We start from the raw sequence: 21513 nt of genomic DNA, 5'->3' as shown, positions 1-21513 counted from the left end.
ACTATATGGAGGGGATTAGTAAGGTCAGCTATCAAAAAGCATATTTAAGAGGGCTCTGGATCCAGAAGTGGCCACGTTTCTTTCCAAGAACAGCATAATGCTAGCAGGAACCCCTGTGATAAAAATCAACATCTAGGTTCTTCATACAGCACACCTGGAACTACCCAGAGTATCTCTACCCTATTGGAAACATTCTTAGATTATTATCTAAGGAAAGATGAAGATTGCCTGCACGGAAAATGAAGAACTAAAAACCAGGCGCTTAATCATTTTCAAAAGAACTTCACATTGCAAATCTTTAAATGGATAACTTAAAAAAATACAATTTCCCCTTAATTGAATATAATCTATTTTCTAGGACTGGGAATACTCTTTCATTTATATATCCAAGACCTCACAGCAATCATCGGAATACCTGTGCCTTGCTTATGCTATGTAATCATGCTCTTAATAGAAATAAGGGCTATGAGAAGGATATGCTTAGGTAATACCGTGTTTCTCATAAAATAAGGCTGGGTCTTATATCTTTTTGAGCCCTGAAAAAACGGCTAGGCTGTCCCACCAAACACCTTTGCTGCAGACCCAAGACCTTTGGCACCCGCCGCTGTTGCTTTCTCTTCTACCCATTCCGCCGTCACGTTTGGAGCTGTCGCTTCCGTGTTTGGAGTGTTGCTGCCATTTGGAGTGCCGCCGCCATTTGGAGCACTGCCGTCATGTTTGGAGCTGCCACTTCCGCGTTTGGAGTGGCAGCGGTGCTCCAAATGGCGATGGTGCTCCAAACAGCGGCAGTGCTCCAAACGCGGCAGCAGCTCCAAATGCAGAAATGGCAACTCCAAACAGAGGCAGTGCTCCAAACAGTGGTGGGGTTCCAAACGTGGAAGCGGCAGCTCCAAATGCAGCAGCAGCTCCAAATGTGGAAGCGGCAGCTCCAAACAGCAGCAGTGCTCCAAATGTGGAAACGGCAGCTCCAAATGCAGAAGCGGCAGCTCCAAATGGCAGTGGCAGCTCCAAACGCAGCGGCGGCATGGGCAGAAGGGAAATCAACAGCAGCAGGCGCTGAAGGTCTTGGGTCTGCTGCAAAGGTGCTTGGCACGAGTAGGGAGGTCTCCGCACTCTGCCATGATCGCCCATTAGGAGCAGCTGGTGGCGCAGAATTGTTGCCTGCGGGGCGCTCCTAACGGCAAGTCCCCCCACCCTTCCCCCCATTTTGCATGTTTTAAAATAGACCTAAATTTGGGAGGAGGGGCTTAATTTGATTTTATGCCTAGAAAACATGCTGGGTCTTCCTATTGTGGGAGGTCGCATTGTTGGAGAAACACAGTATCTCCCCTGTAAATAATGTGTTCATAATAATAATGCTGTTTCAGGAGGTTAAGATGAAGGAAATTGCTATATAATGAAATATTCCTGGATATATTTTTCTTTAAAACTAGAAAAGCTTATTTTTCTGGCTAACCTACCCTGAAGTCTTGTACAACCTCTTCTAGTCTGGACGACCCATCTGGTCTTTGAATAGCTGTCAAGGGATGCATTGTAAAAAGTGGCAGGAGGGCTATTTTCTGATTTAGAGTATAATTAAATATAATCAAAAGAATTATTTTCTAGACACATATTTAATAATTATCCCCTTCTTTCACATTACAAATTACAATCTGGTTAAAAAAAACCTTTTGTTGGTCTTCAACAGCTACACCCAAGGGGTGGATGTGGCTTTTGGGCTTCAGGTAATTCACATTAGTCCCAGAGGGGGAATGTTCTGGAACTGCCATACCAACAGAAAGTATGAGGCAAGGTATGACATGATGTGAATTTGTGCAATTACTGTCAGGAGGATGATTATGGAAGAGAATCTAATATAGACCTTCTCCTGCCTACTTTCAACATGTTTTACATACTTGAGAAGAAATGAGGATAGGTGAAGAAAATAGTAAAACACTCATTGGATCGTTTTTACATGATTACCATAGTTTGCTGTGTGACAACAGCTCGGGGGATGACTCAAAAGTTGGCTAGCAGAATGTGTTGAAACAAATAAACAGAGAGATATTGTGTCTAAGATTGAATGAATCAGTAAGATGATGAGGCAGATAAAACTTTTGATTCTTCTTAGTTCTATTATCTGCTTTTACATAAAAATAATATACCAACCTGTAGCAGTCAGGAGTAGAGAACAGTCTTGTCCATTCAGATATTCCATGGCAGTGATCCTAGTGTAACGTGGGTTTCCATTGTGAAAATAGTCCAACTTTTCCCCTTTTTCCCAATCCCAAAAACTGGGAAAAGAAGGGAAAAAAAGCAAGAACAAATTAAATTAAATATAGTGGAATCCATTAATCAACCTGGCTTTACAAATCCAGGATATCATCCTATCGAATGGCTGCAAATCAAATAGCTTGCTCCTCCCCCCAAGTGCTTAATATTTTTGATTAATATGTTTTCATTGTATTTTCAGCTTTTGCAGAAAGAATAATAAATTTGAAACTCTGTATAGAAAATCTATACAGCCAAGATTATACTGTAGTTTTATAAGGCTTTCCCTCAGGAGCAAGAAGGCACCAGATCAAATAAGATTGTATGACTTTAAAATCAGTATTTTTACCAGATGCTATCTTTGTCAGCCACGGCTGTGCATGGGGTGAATGGGTGAAACTTGACTACGGAAGGCATGCCAGGGTTCCTGTTCAGAAAGATTTGATCATCTAGTCTTGAAATACCTAAAAAGTATTTCAGAAAGAATATTAGCATCAGTCTCTTATAAACTAATTGGGCATTGTTTATTTTACAAAAAAAAAAAAAAAAACCACCCTCTAAGCTATAGCATAGGAAAACTCCTCAAAATAACACAGCCCTTCCATTTTCCTCCAGATAGATTAATTTATTTTCATCCAGTCAAAAAATGAAACCATGATCCAGAAATCGTACATCTAATGTACTTTAGCATTATATGTATGTTTCCTGACTGAAAGTCAGATTTCTCCTATTGCTTGCAGTTCCTCACCTGAGAAATCTAGAATTTAAAATCTCTGAACAAATTGATTAATACATCATTTGTGTGTCAGGCAAAATAAGCAGACAGGTATCATAAACAGATGTTACTAAAAGATTGAAACTGACCCATTAAAAAATAAAAACAAAAGGCTAAAAGGTCTTAAGGATGAGGACTGGCTCACAACAAAAACAAGTTTTTGCCATGAAAAACCCTTATGCGCAGAAAAAGAAAGGAGGGGGGACAAATAGTAAGCATAGTAGAAAGACACTACCTCCAAAAAAACCCCCTTCCAAACCAGTGATGATGAATGAGGTCACTTCAATTACCGAAGAACTGAGCTACATGTAAGAGACAGATCATCTCTCTCAGATTAATATTTTGCACTAATCTTTCTCCAGCTGATAATTCAAGATGGGAAAGCACCCACTCTCTCTAATTCCTCGTAAAAAAAAAAAACATCTTGTGTCGTGCTCAAAATGTAGGTGAGCAACACATATTCACTCCCTCTGACTCACTATTCTTATTATTAACACAATATATTTCTTATTATTTTTCAAATGTCACGTCTAACCATTGCTATGCAAAATTTAGGGGGTTACATCAGCAAGATGCAAGGACCTCAAATAATGTTGGTTCTTAAACAATAATTTGCAAATACCTAAAGAGTTATAAAGAAACCATGTGACTTTTCAATAAAGCACAGAATAGACTTGAATCAGTTGGGGGTGGGAGGAATCTATAAAGGTAAAGAATGCCGGTACATAAGAAACTGCAGAAAACCTTGAAAGCATTAGGGACATTATCATATTTTAATTCTGCCTTTTAGCAGCAGTGGGAAAAATTGTCATTTAGCTTGCAACTTCCTTTCTTGTAATTCAGATGTAACTTCTACTTTATCTTCATAGAATAGTATGCCAAATGTCTGGGGAGCACATAATCAGATTAGCCAGGCTGGCACCAAAGATCAATGATTAGTACTGAGGCTCAAGGGTGCATTGTTGAAGCAGGATGGAGCACATACTCATAATGGAAAAAAATGGCCATTTTTTTTTTCCTTTGGGGCATCAGAAAAGACAAGAAGAAAGGGGGGAAATTACCTTTTTGAATAATTTTCTGTGCTTGCTTTCGGACTCTAGCATTGCGCAGAAATCGCCACTCCCTCTCTTTGCGGATCTGGCTCTCCAAATCATGCTCTTCAGGAATCTATCAAGTAGTTATGAAAAGATAGGAGAGCAGTGCAATTACAAAACAAAACAAAGGCAGAGACTTGGTATATATTCTCATTGTGCTCTTTTTCATTGTTTATTTTAGTGTTCTATTATTTTAGTCCTTTCATTTTCTTTTTCATTATTGTAAGCCGCTTAGAGTAGCCCGCACAGTAAGACAGGCGGCAAATAAATTTAACAAATAAATAAAAATAAATAGCCGTGGATGTGTGAAAGCCACTCCACTTTAATTTCTGAGGTGGTTTACTGTACTGGTCCCCCATCCCGTTTGTGTCAGAGGCACTTAAAGTGCTTCCAAGTTGAAAGGATTAACCAGTGACATCACCATTGCCCCAGAGGACGTCTGTGGGAGCTCCTTTTATGTTCCCGTCAAGGAGTTGGACCAAATGAGAGGAGCTTACCCGCCACGCAGCAGCACCCAGATTTCAAACATGGGCTTGCTAACCTCCAACCCAGCATCCTAACCATGTAAGCCACCACACACCCCAGGTGTACTGGCTAAGTAGCTGGACTAGAACCTGAGAAACCATGAGTTCATTCCTTAGGAATGGTAACCAGCTGGGTAACATTGGATCAGTCACTCTTCCTCAGCACCACCCACCCCACAGAGTTGTTGTGAGGAAATAGAAGCCTTGAACATGTCTGTCATACAAAAAAAAGATGAGATCTACTATAAAGCTAATAAATAATATGTTCATTCCCTTCTTTATTTCTGCTTGGAGGAGATTCTTCAGTTTGGCTTGACTAAGAGCAGTAACAGGCAGATGGTTTTGTGCACTTAAACATGTGTCACCTTTGGAGTCTAATATTATAAATGGTTTAGTTCCAGGCTAATCAAAGCCTGTGCAGTGCTTTTTAATCAATTAATATAAATTATTATACATTACTTCAGTGGTGGGATTCAAAATTTTTTACTACCGGTTCTGTGGGTGTGGTTTGGTGGGCATGGCAGGGGAAGGATACTGTAAAATCTCCACTCAGAGGTGGTATTTGCCAGTTCTCTGAACTACTCAAAATTTCTGCTACCGGTTCTCCATAACTGGTCAGAACCTGCTGAATATAGCACCTCTACATTATTTTCGCAGGTAATTATTTTTTACTAAGCCTAAGGAAAGTGACATTTTCCCTTGAAAATTGCAGGGAAGTAGGAAAATAAAAGATGCACTGCATGAATACAAACTCTACAAACTAATAATGTCAGAATTAGAATCTTCTCAGTAGGGAACAGCTCTTTAAAAATGCATTTTTTAAGCCCAGGATTTGTAAATCATGTGATTCATCATCTAATATTTTAAAAGCTACAGCTTAATAAGGTCCAAGCCTTGCAGCATGTCTCTTTCTGGCTGTAAGTTCTCATATGAAGAGAGAGTGAGCCTTCTGTTATTTTTAAAGAGCCATGTAAATTGAGGACGCTTATATAAATGACTTATTATAGCAGATCTGTTTGAATCTAGTGGCTGCCTGCATAAATTGACAAAGGCATTGAGCCATTTTAATGTTGGTCTCTAAAGCTTTCTTCCATTTAAAAGAAGAGAATGGGATTTTTCCATTATTCTTTTCAAATACATGGCACCGTGAAGCATTTCTCAGGGAAACATAAATGCAGAAGGTGTAGCAGATGATTGCAGATAATCCCGTGGGGGGAATTCTGTGGTTTCTTTTTGCACAACTGGAAATACAGTAGTTGGAAAAACAGGGTTACATTTTCTACTTTAAAACCACAGCTAGTAGAATCAGCATGCTGAGAGCAAAAGATGCTTTGCAGTCTACTTGCAAAAATAACACAAAATATTGTTCTCAAATCCTGATAGAATTAAAACATTCTGGGGAGGAGGAGAATGAAAAATTCCCTTCCCTTGAATAAACAAGCTTTCATTACAATTTTTTTATAGAAACTCGTGGATGATTTCCCCTTTGCCAGTCAGCTGTTTCAAGGTAACTAACAATAATCAGAATGCTTCATAAAGTATAATTATAATTAAATGTAAACCAATTAATTACACAATTAACAAATATCAATAGTTTTTACTTTTTCTTTTTGAACAGAAATGGCATAGCCACCCTCTCTGCAGTGGAAAAATCCGAGAGGTCACAATTAGAAAGAAATGTAATTAAATATGTGAACCACTTTAACTGTTTGGTAGTAGTCTTCCAAACATTACCAGGAGAAAGTTTTTCCCAGATTGAGGGGCCTTAGAGAAGTGTGGTTGTTACTATTTTTTCCCCTATACTAGGCTAAAATGCGCTTGGTGCCATAAATGTTATGAAATAAATCTGATGGTGCAAAATACAAATTTGCTCTTACAAAGGACATGAACTCATATGTGTTCTCATATGTTTTGTTTTTCTAGTTCTCAAATGAAGGGGTCCCCAATCATTTTTGATTCCTGGACTGGCGGTGGCTTTGGCGGTGGGAGGAAATGGTTTTGTGCTCGCAACCTAAATCCACACATGTGAAAATGAAGCTTCACTGGCTTGGATCCCAACGGGCTGCAGGACACTAGCAGTCTATGGTTCAGGGGCTGAGGACCCCTGTTCTAATGTGTATCAAATATGGTGCTACATTTCCTCAATCTTTGGCTGAAATTTATCTACATACAAGCTGATTTAGGCCCTTTAAGTTCATAAGACAAATTTCAATCTATGTGTAAAGGAACCTGAAGAAAATCTGTTTGATCTAGTGGTTAAGGTACCAGGCTAGAATCTGGGAGATGGTGAGTTCTAGTACTGCCTTAGCCATGAAAGCCAGCTGAGTGATATTGGGCCAGTCACTTTTTCTCAGCCTGGTCCATCTCATAGGGTTGTTGCACGGAAAATAGGGAGAGGTATTAGATATGTTCACTGCCTTGAGTTATTTGCAAAAATAATGAAGATGGGATATAAATCAAGATAAAATAAATAAATTGATGTCCTGAACTTGTTATCATATTGTTTTTAGAACCCTTTAAAGAAAGAATCAGATAATGTATCTGGGATTCAGATGTACAAGGAAAAGGAATTCAGTTTTCAGTTGTTTGTATGCAGGATTCTTTGCTTCTGCCACCCACCTTTCCCATACCATATAGTTGACATATTGACGGGCTTTTATGCTAGGTCAATTCATTAGTATTCCCTCAGTTCTAATCCTAGGCAACTATCATAGCACATTACTTAGGTAATGTTTCTGCCTTCAGGGGATTGGTGAGATGGAGAGCTATCTCCTTCTATGCTGTTTTATAAGGTTATTGATGAGATATTGATTGTATTCTTTTAAAATAATTTTTCATGCAAAATTCACATTTTAAAGCATAATGAAGTTTTGAAACATGATACGCTTTGTGATTTTTCTGTCCTTTTTAAATAGTCTTTTTTAGTTTTTATTTAATGGAAAAAGGTTGATTATAATATGAAATTAAATTTGATAGTGCAGCCTCCATAGAGTCATTCTAAATGGGGAAGAAAAAAGAAGGAAGGAATTTAGAGAGAAATTGTAGCAGTTCCCTGTCTGGTTCAAACAAGAGTAATATATTCACTCACCCTTTATAGCCCCATATCTTTTTGGACCAGACTAACTGAAAGACCATCTTTTCCCAAGCTTTTCTACTTGTCAAATCCAACTAAGCAAACTAGGCATGCTGCAGACCCTGTCAGCTGTTGTTGATTGGTTGAAAGTAGAAGGTGGGCTTTCTCTGCTGTAGCCCCTGCCTTATGGAACATTTCCGCCTTAGAGATTAGACTGGCTCCAACCCTGTTGATTTTTTGCAAAGCTTTAAAAACTTGGCTATGTACCTGGGCCTGGGGCTCAGAATGTGTGAGGGTCCTGTTACTTGGTTTTACCATTAGCTGATTAATCATCACAGCTGCTGGTTGTACTTATGTATTTTGTGGGTGTTTTTACTCTTTTAATGCTTAAACGGTTTTACAATTTTAGGGCTGTAAGCCGCCTAGAATCACTTGGTTGAGTTGGGGGGGCTACAGAAATTCAATGAACGAATGAAACGATCAATTAGTAATGTGACTCTGAATGGTTCTGGTTTGGTTACCACCATGGCATGACTCGCAAAACTGCTGCCATATGTGGCCTCACTTGATTATTTCCTATTGCCATTAGTTCAAATGGATACTCTTATTGAGGAGGGGGAAATTCTTTTGTATGCGTCCAGTTCTGCTTGATGCTACATAGCCAACCTGCCTGATTAAAATTCAGTGAACACCACATAATTAACATAAATCTACTTTTAATGTTAACGTTTAAAAACGTCAGCAAAAACCATCTAAATCTGGAGATGAAATAAGGAAAACACATCGGCTGAAAAAGAAAAGGCTTCTGGCAAGAGTAGCTTACCCAAATCTCTTTGATCTATAAAATTGGTACTCTTTCTTATGACAGAATTTGCTTGAAACCACTTGGTGTAGAGATCTGCCACACTAACTTGCTCATTAAAACTAGTTTCTATAAATGATGGTCCTACTGATTAAAGGATAGCTTAATCAGGTAGCTTTCCAACTGCAAGCATTTCTATTTTAGCTGAAAGAATCCTTCTTTCAGTTCTTAAAACCGCCCGCATTTTGCAACAACAGTAGTTTACAACTATTTTTTTAAAATAAATTAAAACAAAGCTCAACCCAAATCCATCACTCAGTCATCAACAGCTTTCTCTACTGACCCAGGGCATCAAATATGCAAACCTCATGGCTTTTATCAGCACCATCAAAGCTGGTTCTGATCAAGGATTTGGAAGTGTTCTGAAAGAAATATGCAGCTGCATTGTTGGCATGAAAATACACATTTTAATGAAATAATAATTTTTGAGGAAGAAGATAAGAGAACGCTGTCTTTGATTATTCTAATTAGGCTTGCTGTTTTCAAAGACAAATATTCAAATTAAGCTCTTCTGCTTTCATGCCCATCTCTTTTGAAATTATTATTCATGACATGATGAACATTTTGCTGAAAAGAAAGCCGGTGTAACCTGGAAACCAATATGGCACCCAGACAGATTTGATTTTGTTGTTATTAAAAAATCAGAAGTGGTTTCTTTTTAACTTTGTTGAGAAAAAAGGGCTATACCTCACAAAAGACTTTAAGTGAAATAATTTAGATTAGTCATCAGCATTTAGTCCATTCAAGACATATTAAATAGAAAAATAACTGCTCTCTGTTGCTTCAAAGGTCAGGAAAGCAAATGTGGGCTAAATATTAGTGGAAGCATTCTAACAATTTAAAATATTTGAATGAGGTCCAGGCTGGACAGCCATCTGCCAAGAATACTGTGGCAACATCCTGAATTGCAGATTTTGAATCAAGGAAAGAATTTAAATGAACGACCTTGAAGATTTTTTCTCTCTAGAATTCTACATAATTGAGGATAATCATCAAACTCGTATCACATGGACCCAACCTACCCAGTAAAAATATAATCAATCCAAGTCCAATCATATTACTATGCAAATTGCTTCTTGGGCAGCCCATCTTCTTCAAACAAATCATAACAGAAATTACTTTGTTAGATAACTGATTTTTAATTTTTTTTTCTCCAGCAGGTGGGGTTTGTTTTTGTTTTTTTGCAATAATTTAAGGCTTATTACACGGGGAACAACCAACAGCCAGCAGCACATCATGGAATAACCAATCTCAAGTTAAAATGCATCAAAACGTATTCAAGTAGAGAAACGTTATACTTTAATGAATACCTCATTTTACAGCAATGTATTAGAAGAAGATATGCAAAGGTGGTATCAAGAAAGTAAATGACTTTAAGCTGCAATCAGAGGAGGCCAGCAAGAAATGAGGGGTACAGAGGCAGAGCAACACTCATGGGGAAAAAACATAAATTGACAAGGAAAAGGTGATTGTGAACAGAGCTGGAGGACAGTAAACAAATAACACTTAAAACCTGAGACTGAGCAGCTATATAATTGGAGGAGGAATTAAATACAACACAGAAGGAAAAAGAAGGGACAGAAAAGGTTGGAAGGGTTTTAAAATGCAAAAGCAAAGGAAGAAACAAAAGGATGGAAGAAAAATAGATCAAGTCATCTAAGAAGGGCAGGTGGGTTGGCTGTGATCAGTTAACAAATCCAGAGGTTGGGAGAAGAAAATATAGGTAGTCTTTGACTTACAACCATTCAAAATTACAATAGTACTAAAAAAAAGTGACTTATGACCATTTTTCACACTTACGGCCATTGTGTCATCCCCATGGCCACGCGATCAAAATTTAAATACTTGCCAATTGACTCATATTTATAATGGTTGCAGTGTCCCAGGTTCGTGTTGTCATCTTCTGACAGGCAAAGTCAATGGGGAAGCCAAATTTACTCAACAACCATGTTACTAACATGTTAACAACTGCAGTTATTCACTTAACAACTGCCTTACTTGGCAACAGAAATGTTGGGCTCAATTGCGGTCATAAGTCAAGGACTACCTGTAGACCAGGGTGTCAAACTCAAGGCCCAGGGGTCAGATTAGGCCCCCCGGGGTACTTAGATCTGGCCCGCAGGGCTGCCCTGGAAATAGTAAAGGACCGGCCCACAGTCTCTTTGCAGCAAAAATGGAGCTAGGGAGGGCCACAGGTGGTACTCAGGGGGTCCATTTTTGCTGGCAGAGCACTCAGGCCATCACAGTTGCCCCTGACTTGAGAGATGTTGAGCTGGCCATCCCCCCCACCAAACAAAACCCTGATGCAGCCCTCAATGAAATTGAGTTTGACACCCCTGCTGTAGACTATTAAGCTTCTTCTTGATTTATATATTCCTAATAAAACTGGACTACGAAAGTATCCCGCTCCTTCTTCAAAATAAATCATGCTAATAGGTACCTTAGCTTTATTGCTCTGAAAAAATGAAAATCAAACTATACATTCACAAACAAAAGGAAATCTACATGCCTTGCAGGGGCAAATGTTTTTAGAAAGTGAATTGTTGGCCTTCACTGCCATCTGCAGTTTGATGCCCTCCAGGTAGGTTGAACACATGTAGCTTCAATTCAGATGTTCAAGAGTTCAGTTTGATAAAAGAAGCAGGCTCTCTCCTAAGCAATGGCTGATCTAATCCACCAAGCAATGGGCCAATCTTATCTAATCTAATCCAGTCTAATCTTCAAAGGCATCCAGTCTTTTTATCAGCTAAGCAGTCAGTCAGCTGTACCCTTTGGCTATTCTTCCATTTTCAACAACTTCTTTTCAGCTAATGTAATAACACACTCACACACCTCTAATTAATAAATAAGTGGCTGGATTTTTTTAAAAGCCTTTTTGTACTCCAAATTAGGATGCACTATCAGACATCTTCTTAAGACAGATGCAGCATTTTATCCTAGCTGCAGAGAAAAAAAAACCTCATCTGTGGACCATTTGGAGACAATTAAGGTGTAGATAAGGAAATGAAAAGCCAAGAGAGGGGCTCTGTTGATTCAATCAAACACTGAGTTTAACAAAATAAATAAAATTAAATTAAAAAATAAATAATCTGGCCAGATTCCCTGATGCAGAAATATTTCTTTTGTGATTAAAGATTAAAATATTTGGGACTTTTTAGTTGTGGGTGGGGTGGGGGGAGAAACCTGATGATTAAAGTGAGATTTATAAAGCAAATAAAAAAATGAGGAGAGAGACAAATGTTTCTTCCTCACATATTATATTGGAACTGAGGGCCATCCGGCAAAACTGACGCAGGAGATTTAAGAGAAAACATTCTTCATTCAAAGTCTAATTAGCACATGGTGTTCACTCTGCTGAGGTACAGTGAAGTTACTGGCTTAAATGACATGACAAAGAACCATCTGGCTTAGTACAGATGGCTAAACAGAGTTCTAACTCACCTTACATCCATTGTTGGAAAAGGCCAACTGCCTTTGTGGCTTCTTATGAGCTTAGCCTACCTCACAGACTGTGGGTCTGCCAGTAGGGCTTTGCTCATGCTACATTCGCCTCGCCTATGCTTCCTTCAGTCTTTAAAAAAGCCTGTCTGTGATAAATGAAATATAAGCTTTTGTTCTATTCTTTCCGATATGGGTTTCCCAGAAGTGTGTGGGCGTTTTGGAATAGTGCTAGATGATTAGGATTATGATAAACTGCAGATTTCTAATACTTTTTGGCCTCCATTCAGAAAGAAACCAATTACAATTGAGAAAAAGACATCTACCGAGCTGTCTCATGTAAAAGCTAATGAAGCTGTTCTGTTCTTTACCCAGATCAAGATGAAAACAATCAGAGAAGGCTGAGGAAATAGTGACAGGCAGTAGATTTATCAGTTGCAGCAACAAATCACTTTATAGGAATCACTGTACTGATTCCCAGTGTCAAATCTGTTTCTTCCAAAGCTTTTTTCCTTAACACTTTATATTCCTGATCGCAGCACTGCAACTGTTTGAACTGGAGGTAAAAACATGCTTTGAAATGTTTGTGTGTAAACCAAACATGTGTAGGCGGCATGCCCCCCCTACACATATTGCTTTCTGGGTGCTAGTGCAAGCGCACACACAGTTTTTGGCACAGGAGCCCAAAAAGGTTAGCCATCATGGTTTAAGGTCACCTGCCTTGGCCAAAAGGTTGGATTAAAAACTGGAAGACCTGCCCTGGGATTCTGTGGTTCTGATTCTTGCCACCTGGACTGAGTTGCCATTTAAGAAACCAACTATGAAGCCCCGCCCCGTCCTCCGATCTTTTGGCTGTTTATATCTAGTATTTCTGCTATGGCTTTTCCAGCCTCCTCACAATCTTTCACACACCTTCATTGTCTGCCTGCCACTCCTCCACCCAAGCCAGACACCAAGCTGCTGGTTCAGACATACCCACTGCATATCTTCGCTAAGTTTGAGGAATGGCTGAGAATAATTTTATACATACAGAATAAGATTGCCTCAATTCTCTTTTTTCTATTGGAGAAAAAAAGAGGTTTTGTTACTTTCCATCAGAGGAGCAACAGGAGAAAACATTCCAACCAGCTACGTGGAAAGGAAAGAATTAGAGTGAGGGGGGATTTTTTTTTTAAATTGTTCTAAAAATCCCAATGTATTGCAAGAGAACAGGAAAAAAAAAGAACCTCACAAAAATGAAACGACGTGTTTGGAATATATAATCACTTTAAACAAACCTTAATATAATATAGCCAAAGTATGCATACAGCATATCCCCAAAGAAGGTGGAAAATGTTGTGAGATTAAAGAACACAAAGCATATGCAAAAACTATACAACCGTCCAAAATTAAGCTGAGTACTGAGGTGGAAAAGAAGAAACAGCTTTGTTCTTTTGAGTCTCTGATAAAAGGGCAGGGGAGGGGGGAATCTACAAAAATATGGAACATCTATGGAAGCAAACTGCTGCAGTGATCAGTTTCTCCCTAAGGAATAAGGATTTAGCTAAAAATATTGGACATAAGACATTTTTTTAAAACTTGGAATGTGTATAATAATCAGGATCTTTATTGCTTTTGAGGTTTATGTTCTCTTTGTAAGTCCACTGACTCTCTTACTTGGACACAACCCAACAGCTTCTTTTAACTTGCTCAGTCTTTTTTTCTATGTATTAGTTCTGTATTAGTTTTAGCAGCATTGTATATTTAATTTCTCCAACACCGATTATGTTTTGTACAAGACTTCGTTTAAAAGGAATATTTATGCCTTCATTTTTTTTCTGTACACACACAAACACACATCCCCCCCCCCCTGGATTTATAACACTGATAACTCTGAACTAATTATTCCCTGCAAGGTTGAGCTGATTTTCAAAGGGGTAGCAATGATTTCCCTAGTCACATATCTCAGTGCTACAGACAGAGCCGGAAAATGGCATACAGAATTCAATTCATTTTTATCAAAAAAATTTCTCCTACTTGCTAGTAAGGTCCTCAGGCTGTGGAGTCTGTGTCTATCTCCATATTTGGGTTAGAGGAGAAGATGCCTTGGAAGGCAGATGGTGACTGCACTAACTACTAAGCTGCTACACAAAGTAAAATATTTCTGGGAAAGGAAGTTTGTGACCTCCAATGATTCACTACTTGGATTCTACTCTGCTATTACTTAGTGCAAAGGATCTTTCTGCCTTCAATCCAAAGTGTTATACAGTTCACCTCTTAGAATTCCTTTGGGCCACAACCATCACAATGTTAAAGAATAAACATGTTTATTAATAAAGGAGAATATTTGTAGCTCAGGGTTGAAATGAGGGGTCTTTAGTGCTCTCTGACTTTCTGGCTTTCTTGTGGACGTTTCATTATCCAAACTAGGTAACCATCAGTGCTACTAGCTCAGAGAGCACCAAGGACTCTTCAACTATGTTTATGGATGCTTTAAGAATGTTTCTCTACGTTCTTTTCCATAAGGAGTGTGTTGGAAACAGTCACACTTGGTCTAATTTTCAAAGAACAGATCTTGGAATCTGTTCTTAGACCTGAACAACAGCTTATGTAATTCCAAGTTCAGTTTTAAGTATTTTCAGAACTCCGGAGGTGGTGGTGAAAGCAGGTTTGATTTAATGAGCATGCTTGCAAGTATAAATTACAAGTCTACCCAGCAAAAAGGATGAATGCCTTTTGTCTGATAAAAAGTTTGATTGAGTCAATATATCATAGCCAGATTGATTTCTGAATCAAGCTGATGATTTACAATCCTATCAGTCCCTGTGCAAAAAAAGAAAACCTTGACAAAAATCCGATGCCCTCCTCTCCTTCAACACTTTTTCAACTGCTACATTTGCTACTACATAGCTGGCACGAAATAACCTAAACCACTTGTCTATTGATATTTAGCTTACATTTCAGCATTGTGTTAATGCAATTAATTAACATTCCCAGAAGGCAGGAAAAAGTCTTTATTTCTTCATAAACCAAGTGTGTATTTGCAGGAGAAAGAAAGAACATTTTGGATTAAAAGAATGTGGTATTCATGCATGTGAATTTATAGTTATATGAAAAACAGCATAACCAAAAAGGATAGCATATGATAATTTTCTTCCTTGATTGCCAAACAATTCAGACTTTATTTCATACATTCAGTATTAAATTATAATACATTTTAAAAATTATTTTATAGAACATTATTAAAGAATGTGCCATTTCTGATGCCATCCTGGTTTCTGCAGTATATGTTATATCTAGATATATATAAATAAAACTAGGCTCCAGAGTCAAACAACTCCAGAGTCAAACTAGGCTCCAGAGTCAAACAACCATATGGAAGTCATTTGCTATTGTCTCTTGGGGGATGCTATTTCAATGATCCAGTCTAATCTATAATTTTGGTATTTCCTGATAGCCAAATACAGGTAATCGTTGAGTTACGAATGTAATGGAGCCTGCCCATTACATTCATAATTTGAAGATTCATAAGAATGAATCACATAACTGGAACATGTTCACTGCCAGCTTTTGTCCACGCATTCGCTAATTGAATGCACGGGTCATTAAGTGCACGAGGTATCTCAGGGTGGGGAAGGCCATGCGGGGGGGAACGATACCTAGTGATGGAATAGGTCACCCAAGGCCTCCCCAACCCACTGAAATACCTCATGCTTCCCCCCCCTCCCATTCTGCCGTGCTGGACTCACCCATCCACTTTTGCAGAGAATGGGTGCCTGAAATCATGCAAGATCACAGCCCCCAGAACCTTTTACTCTTGGTGAGAAAAGCATTTGCAAGCTGACAGGGTAGGCTGGAAGGGAAATCGTCCTGCTCTCCTTTCCCTCAAGGGGAGGGGGAAGTAAAGTGAATGTCGCAGTGCCTCTGTGGTCAGGGCGAACGATGCCATGGTCCTGCAACATTTTTAATTTTGGGACTTTGTCATAAACACTTGGGGGGGGGGGGGGCTTATTGCGTAACTTCGAATGGTTGTAACTTGAGGATTACCTGTACTAATCAGGTTTGATCCTGCCTAACTTCTGAGTTCAAAGTAAGTCAGACAAGTCTTGGAGTTGGCTTTATTCATTCTTATGAGAGGAAAGTACAAGCTGGGTCACAAGGAAGCAGCCCTCCTTAAAGCATTTCCTTTGGATACCTTTCAGCCTATGTTTGTCTGTCCATCTGACTTGTTTGAAGAAGATTCTGTCTCCTCCCCTTGGCCAATCAAGTGGCTGATATGCGGCAGCTGAACCAGAACCCATGCCTTTGATTAGGCAGAAAGCAAAACAGGGAGTTGTAGGCAGAGCCTTGGCAACACCTCTTTTCATTCACCAGTCTCAGGATGAAGCTCCTGATCCAAAAAGAGGCTGCCAGGATCATCAACAGAACTGAAGGACTCATTCACAAGCTGCCATATGACACTAGGCACACTTGCAGACACACAATCACAATAAAGAAAAGGTAAAGATTTCCCATGTCCAGTTGTATCCAACTCTAGGGGCCGCTGTTCATCTCAATTTTTTAGCCATGGGGGCCAGTGCTTTCCAAAAACTCTTTCTGTGGTCATGTGGTCAGCACGATTCTATGCCAAAGGTGCATGGAACACTGTTAACTTCTCACCAAAGTGGTACTTATTTATCTACCCACATTTGCATGCTTTTGAACTGCTACATGGGTAGAAGCGGTGGCAAGTAAGGGAGCTCACCCCATCATGTGGCACTTGGATCTCAAACCCAGGCTGTCAGTTTTGAATCTGACAAGGTCAGTGGGTTTTAACCAATGAGCCATTATGCCTCATTCATGATAAACAAAGAAGAGTATAAAAGAAACATCATTAGTGCACTGCTTGCTGAAAAAGAGAGGTGACATTTGACAAGGTGATATTTGACAAGGGAGTGAGGAGAGGAAGCAAAATAACAAAATGAAGTTCAGGAGATGTAGGAGACCCGAGTCCCGAAAGCTATCTCTGTAGTTGTGGTTCTCTTTTTAAGTGTTAAAGAATAGACCAAAATAACCTGGTTATTGCTTAGACAACACTAAATATAGCCTTTTATGTATTTGGGGAACCCTCAATTTCTCATATAAAAGTATCTGTTTTTTAATCAAATGCAACACAGAAGGACATATCAGAGACTGTGATTTTACTCTAAAGGGAAAAAAATCAAGAATAATCAGGTATTGAATTAGAAAATAAAGAATTTCCAATGGTAGTTTAAAAATGATAACCCAAAGAGCAAGGCAAATACACACTTATCTGTACTATTTTAAAATTCTCGGTTTCTTTCAACATGTCTCAAATGGCTTAAGTAGCATATTTCACTAGGCAGCTCCTTTGTGCATTTTTTGAGCATGTACAGTATATTGCAATGTAATTGTTTGGTAGAACAAACTGGGCTTGCTTACACACACACATTCATTCAGGGATGCTAAATAATATATATATATTTCTTTAGATGTGATTCAATTAATATTTATAAGATTGAAAAAGACATATCATTATGTAGCGTTAACTGCATAATCTCAGAGCATGGAACAGCAGAAAGACTAAATGTCCAAACATTAACATTTCTTGGTTTCAGCAAATATAACCAAGAACACAACAGTTCAGAACAGGACCAAAAAGAGAACAGAAGTTAAAATAAAGTGTGGTAATCTTGAAATGTGGCAGTGGGAACGAATGGGAAGGAAATTTGCTTAAAATAATTTTGTAGATTCAAGCAGATGTTTATTAGGGGTTGTAGAAAAAGTTCCATATTCTAAGGAGATAAACTTACAGGCTTCATAACATAATACTTTTTCTTCTCTACATTATACTGCTGGAAAAAAACATCTCTATTTAACAACATTGTAATTTAAGAAATTTAAAGCACTGCAGATATGTTTAAGTCCCTGTTTTGTTAAGCACTCAAGCACTCACATATAGACAATGTGCTCAAAAGCATGCATTTTGATTAGGAGTCTGGAGTGATTTAATAGATTAATAAGGTACTACTCTGGTGAAAAGCTATTTTCAGAAAGCAGACAAATGCTTTTAATTACCATTGGGAGTTTATATATTGCCCATTTCAAATGTTAAAATAACCATTATTACTCTTTTTTTTTCCTTTAAAAATTGTTAAGATACTATTCTTTAGATATGGAAACAAAGTTTGTCCAAAAAGATTTGCAGGGGTCCCAAAGGCTTAAAACTTGCAAACATTCCAAATTACTAACATTTCCAAATGTTTCATTTGATGCAGACAATAGTCATGGGCATTAGGAGAAAATTATTTATGTATGTTTTGTGACTGAAGTACCAACTATTTATTACTTAAGCGATTGCTTTGGTGATTAATATTACAAAAGGGAAAACCAGGTTTGCAAATTTATTTATGCATTTATCACACTTATATGGCCCCCTATCTAACCAAAAGTGACTCCAGACAGCATGAAAACAACTAACAAATAGAAAAATAATTATTATAAAAATATAAAAGTCATTCTTAAAAATTAAAATGTGTTTTTAAAATACTGCAGATTGTGTCATTATGAGCCAAATGCCCTCTAGAGTCATAGTTGTTTCTTTATGTAATAGTTATATACTCCAGTGCTTCATACTGATTGATTCTTGGTCTTTTTTCCTTATCCCTCTCTGGCAAAATTTGCCCCTGTAATATATGTTGGAGCATCAAATGCAAACTACATTATTTCTATTAACTGAAAATAAAGTGCTGCTGTGATAATCAATATAACAGCAAGATAAGGTTTAGTCTTCCTAAAAATAATAGGCAGACTGCTGAGAGGTCTTTATTTTACTTTTACAAAAGACTTCTCTCACAAATGACCTTCTGAAATATGGTCATTGCCTAAAAAGCTGAAGGGAATGGGATAGAGAGTTTATTTCCAAATGATGATGTGAACCCCAAAAGGTACAGTGGCCAAACAGCAAAGAGGCACCCTAGAATAAAAACAAATGAATCAGATGATGAGCCCAAGACAGAAATCCATTTATGCTGATCAGCCTTTCATCAAACCAGGAATATGAAACCTATTTATTATTTGTGGCAGTGGCAGCCATTCCCAAGAACAGATGCAACTGCTTTAAATAGTTGAATATGGCTTCTACACTCATACTCCTGCATACTCTTTCCAAGATTGAATCCAAACCATTGCCATCTGGTGGAGCCCAAGAAGAGAGCTGTGGTCCTCTGGAATATCAGTCCCTCGGAGATCAGAGGTGCCTTGACCCTGCTGATATGGCAAGGCATTGAAACTTTGGCTTTGCAATCATGACTGGGGCCCCAATAATACCATGTTTCTCCAACAATACAGCCTCCACCAATAGGAAGCCCCAGCATGATTTATTGGCATAAAATCAAATTAAGCCCCTCCCCCCAAATTAAGGCCCTTTTTAAACATGTGAAATGGGAGGGGCTTGTCGTTAGGAAGTACTTTGTTGCATGCCTGGATATGGTGCTGCCTGCGTTGGTGGGGCACTTCATATAGGGAGACGCAGTGCTCGCGCTTTGCTCGGACGAGCAAATTGGAACATTTCAGGCGCCTCCGCCTCCGCCTCCTCACCCATCGCAGGTGGCGGCGGCAGCGGAAAGTGGCGGCGCTTCGCTGAGGGAAAAAGAAGACAGAGCAGCTGCCTTGTTTATTTGCCCGCCCCAGCCGGCCTCAGGAGCGGCAGCGGTGGCAGCAGGCGCGCACGCTCCTGCTGGCGAAGGGAGGGGAGGCGAAGAAAGAGAAGGGAGCAAGGCAGCGGCGGCTGTCACAGTATCGTCTCATAGCGGGGCAAGGCTGGCAAGCTGAGGTGGCTGCACCAGAGAGCGTTGCTGCCGACCCCGTCATGAGGATAAAGGAGCGGGATAGAGATTCAGTCAGATGTCAGCCTCAGCTAGAGAAAAGAGCCAGCCTCTTGGAGCACGCTGGTGTCTCTCTCTCTCTCTCTCTCTCTCTGTGTGTGTGTATGAAAGAGCTCACCTCACTCGGAGAGTTTGGCGAAGCACGTGAGTTTCGCAGCCGGAGAGGGAGGTGGCAACGAAAAGGATGTGGCAGCAATGGCAGGATGCTGCAATTGGGCAAAGTCAGGATCTTCCATTGAAGCAGCCCGGGGGGGCACGCAGCCACCTCCCTCCAGCCCACCTTGAGGATTTGCCTTTTGTTGTTGGTATACTTGGCTTCAGGTGCTCCTGTCGCCGCCTTCCCTTTGCCTTCGAAGGCAAAGCGAATTATTTTAAAAATCTCCACTCATCTCACCAGGGCCGCGCCGGAGCCGTGCGGGCTGGGCAGAGCCAGGAAACACCCGTGGCTCGCTTTCCTGGCTCTGCCCAGCGAGCACGGCTCCAGCGCGGCCCTGGTGGGATGAGCGGAGGTTTTCAATAATTTGCTTTGCCTTCAAAGGCAAAGGGAAGGCGGCAACAGGAGTGCCTGAAGCCAAGTGTCTCCTCAGGGCTCCAGTTGCAGGGAGGAGCCCTGACTGGCCACACGTGGCTGCGCCAAATGCTGCGGCGTTGCTCTAATGCTATGGCAGCAAGGGAGAAGGAAAAGCAATGGTGGCGGAAGGTCTCCCGAAGCTGTTGCCGCCCGCCTACCCGAGGATGCATGGGGGGGGGAAATTAAGTCACCCCCGAAAAGACGGCCTAGCCGTTTTTTCGGGGGTAAAAAAAAAAAGGCCCGGCCTTATTATGTGAGAAACACGGTATGGGTGAGCCCATTTCTTGATCTTGATTGGGCTAACTGATTTTTATGTTATTCCAGTTGATTTTAAACTTGTATAAACTTGTTTTTTCTACAATGTTTTTATTCTGCTTTTTAAGCTGTTAGTCACCGAGGGTCATGTACAGATAACTTCTGCTTAATGACTGACTTGTTTAGTGACCATTCATAGTTACAACAGAGATGAAAACGTTACTTTATGACCAATCTGTGCATTTGCCCACATCTGGAAAGCCAAAGAAAGCTAAACTAACAGTCATGGTTTCACTCAGCAGCACTTTGTTTAAATATGGAGTTGTCAGTACCACTTGTGGTCGGGATACAATGACAACCTTTATGTGAAATAGGCAGCCATATAAACTTATGAAATAAATAAATAACCTTAACAGATTTCTAATATTATCATCTCACCTGTTGCAACAACATCAGTAAAAATTACTCTATGCAGCAGAAAAATATGGCACACCAATTCTATAGAGCTATGGATCAGGTATTTCTAACATTTATCTAGGTTTATGTTCTTTTCTATAAATTCCCTCATTTCCCTCATCTTCATTCTTTAAGCTGATTTGTCTCTCTAACCCTATCATGTATGGATATTTGAACAGATTCTGGAAGGACTGGAGCTGCAAGAGAGGAGAGAAGAGAAAATCTCATAACATGAGCCCATGTTATCAGAAAAGATCCTTGTTTGCATCCTGATACACATTTTGGAATGTATAACTAGAACTATATTAATATTAATATTCCATAAACTCACACTGTAGATTTCCATGGAG

The 21513-nt window shown here is 39.5% G+C and overlaps 1 protein-coding gene across 3 annotated transcripts in view; it reads right to left on the bottom strand.

The window, feature by feature from the left end:
- Nucleotides 1–21513, bottom strand: part of RPTOR (regulatory associated protein of MTOR complex 1) — a 376730-nt gene that overhangs the window by 46046 nt on the left and 309171 nt on the right. For all 3 annotated transcript variants that reach the window (XM_026701786.2, XM_026701785.2, XM_087924955.1), the window contains 3 exons: nucleotides 4087–4192; nucleotides 2600–2714; nucleotides 2149–2273 (listed from right to left, as the gene is read on the bottom strand). In XM_026701786.2, the coding sequence (XP_026557571.1) occupies nucleotides 2149–2273; nucleotides 2600–2714; nucleotides 4087–4192 (346 nt within the window). The remainder of the gene's footprint in view (nucleotides 1–2148; nucleotides 2274–2599; nucleotides 2715–4086; nucleotides 4193–21513) is intronic.

This window comes from Pseudonaja textilis, chromosome 2, assembly GCF_049901715.1.
Source record: "Pseudonaja textilis isolate UNSWEBS1 chromosome 2, rPseTex1.2, whole genome shotgun sequence".
NCBI classification, from domain to species: domain Eukaryota; kingdom Metazoa; phylum Chordata; class Lepidosauria; order Squamata; family Elapidae; genus Pseudonaja; species Pseudonaja textilis.
This window is presented reverse-complemented; position numbering and strand designations above follow the sequence as displayed.